This window comes from Empidonax traillii, unplaced genomic scaffold (genome assembly GCF_003031625.1).
Source record: "Empidonax traillii isolate 1590-97213 ecotype Southwest subspecies unplaced genomic scaffold, ASM303162v1 scaffold2544:size26330, whole genome shotgun sequence".
In the NCBI taxonomy this organism is placed as follows: Eukaryota; Metazoa; Chordata; class Aves; order Passeriformes; family Tyrannidae; genus Empidonax; species Empidonax traillii.
The window spans coordinates 20489-22089 of NW_020957737.1; the positions used below are offsets into that span (position 1 = coordinate 20489).

The window sequence follows — 1601 nt, forward strand, 5'->3', positions numbered from 1 at the left end:
CATGCCAGGACCGCAGCGACACGGAGGTGGAGAAGATCAAGAGCAGCCTCATCCTGTGCTACGGCCACGTGGCCGTGTCCGCCCCGCGGGAGCTGATCCTGCCCCGCATCGAGGCCGACATCCTGAGGAACATCTTCCAGTACTTCCACACCAAGGTGAGCCCTGCTGGGAGGGCGGGAGAGACCCCCCAGGCCCGGCCGGGATGCCGAGGGTCCCCTAACGGAGCGTTTTTCCCCCCGTTCAGGTTCTGGGGATAAAGGTAGAGACCAAGGTACAGTGTGAGAGGCGCTCGCTCCGCTCTGCTCTTCCCTCTCCGCTCTCTCTGCCTCTTCCCGCCGGGATTTGGGAGGGGGGACACGGGGGAGCTGCTGCTCCTCATCCCCAGGGGGCTTCCCAGCCCCGCTTTTCCGTGCTGGGATCGTTCCCTGAACGGTCCAGAGCTCCCAGCAGAGAGGAGGGGGTTGGGAAAGGCCCCCCTGGCAGGGCGGGCGCTGCAGGAGCTCACACGGCAGGGGGAGTCACCACAGGGTCCCGGGGGTCCTTTCCGGCCTAAATATTCCGGGAATTCCGATCCCGGGGGTCCTTTCCGGCCTAAATATTCGGGAATTTCTATCCCGGGGGTCCTTTCCGGCCTAAATATTCCGGGAATTCCGATCCCAGGGGTCCTTTCCGGCCTAAATATTCCAGGAAATCCAATCCCAGGGGTCTTTTCCGGCCTAAATATTCCGGGAATTCTGACCCCAAGGGTCTTTTCTGGCCTAAATATTCCGGGAATTCCAACCCCAGGGGTCTTTTCTGGCCTAAATATTCCGGGAATTCCAACCCCGGGGGTCTTTTCCGGCCTAAATATTCCGGAATTCCGCAATCCTGGGGGTCTTTTCCAGCCTAAATATTCCGGGAATTCTGACCCCGGGAGTCTTTTGCAGCCTAAATATTCCGGGAATTCCAATCCCGGGAGTCTTTTCCAGCCTAAATATTCCGGGAATTCCAATCCCGGGAGTCTTTTCCAGCCTAAATATTCCAGGAATTCTGACCCCAGGAGTCTTTTCCAGCCTAAATATCCCGGAATTCCACGATCCTGGGGGTCTTTTCCAGCCTAAATATTCAGGAATCTCAATCCCAGGAGTCTTTTCCGGCCTAAATATTCCGGGAATTCCGACCCTGGGGGTCTTTTCCAGCCTAAATATCCCGGAATTGTGCAGTTCCAGGAGCCCCTGAGGTGGCCAGAGGCCGTGCTGGGAGTGACAGTGGGCTGGATTTTAACATTTGTATCTGCTATTTATATGATTATTATTATTATATTCTACCAATTACATGATGTATATGATATTACATTTTCATTTCATTTTTAATTTCAGTTTTCATTTCAGTCTTAATTTTATTTATATTTATGTCCACATTTATATTTTATCTAAGTTTCTTTTTTATTGTTATTCTCCGTTTTTAGTTTTATTCTCGTTTTTAGTGGTTTTCCTGGTTTTGTTTTTATTCTTGGTTTTATCTTTATTCTTGGTTTCATTTTTTAAAATTTTTTTTTTAATTCTTTATTCCTATTTTAATTTTTTAAATTCCTCTTAATTCTTTTCCATTCTTCTTTTTTT

The 1601-nt window shown here is 49.5% G+C and overlaps 1 protein-coding gene across 1 annotated transcript in view; it reads left to right on the forward strand.

Annotated features, from left to right (window-relative positions):
- The window catches only part of LOC114072039 (maestro heat-like repeat-containing protein family member 1), a gene marked incomplete at its 3' end in the record, with an annotated part of 25972 nt that overhangs the window by 20468 nt on the left and 3903 nt on the right, over positions 1 to 1601 (forward strand). Inside the window, exons 9-10 of the mRNA XM_027909956.1 lie at positions 9 to 155; positions 245 to 271. Coding sequence (XP_027765757.1) covers positions 9 to 155; positions 245 to 271 — 174 coding nt within the window. The remainder of the gene's footprint in view (positions 1 to 8; positions 156 to 244; positions 272 to 1601) is intronic.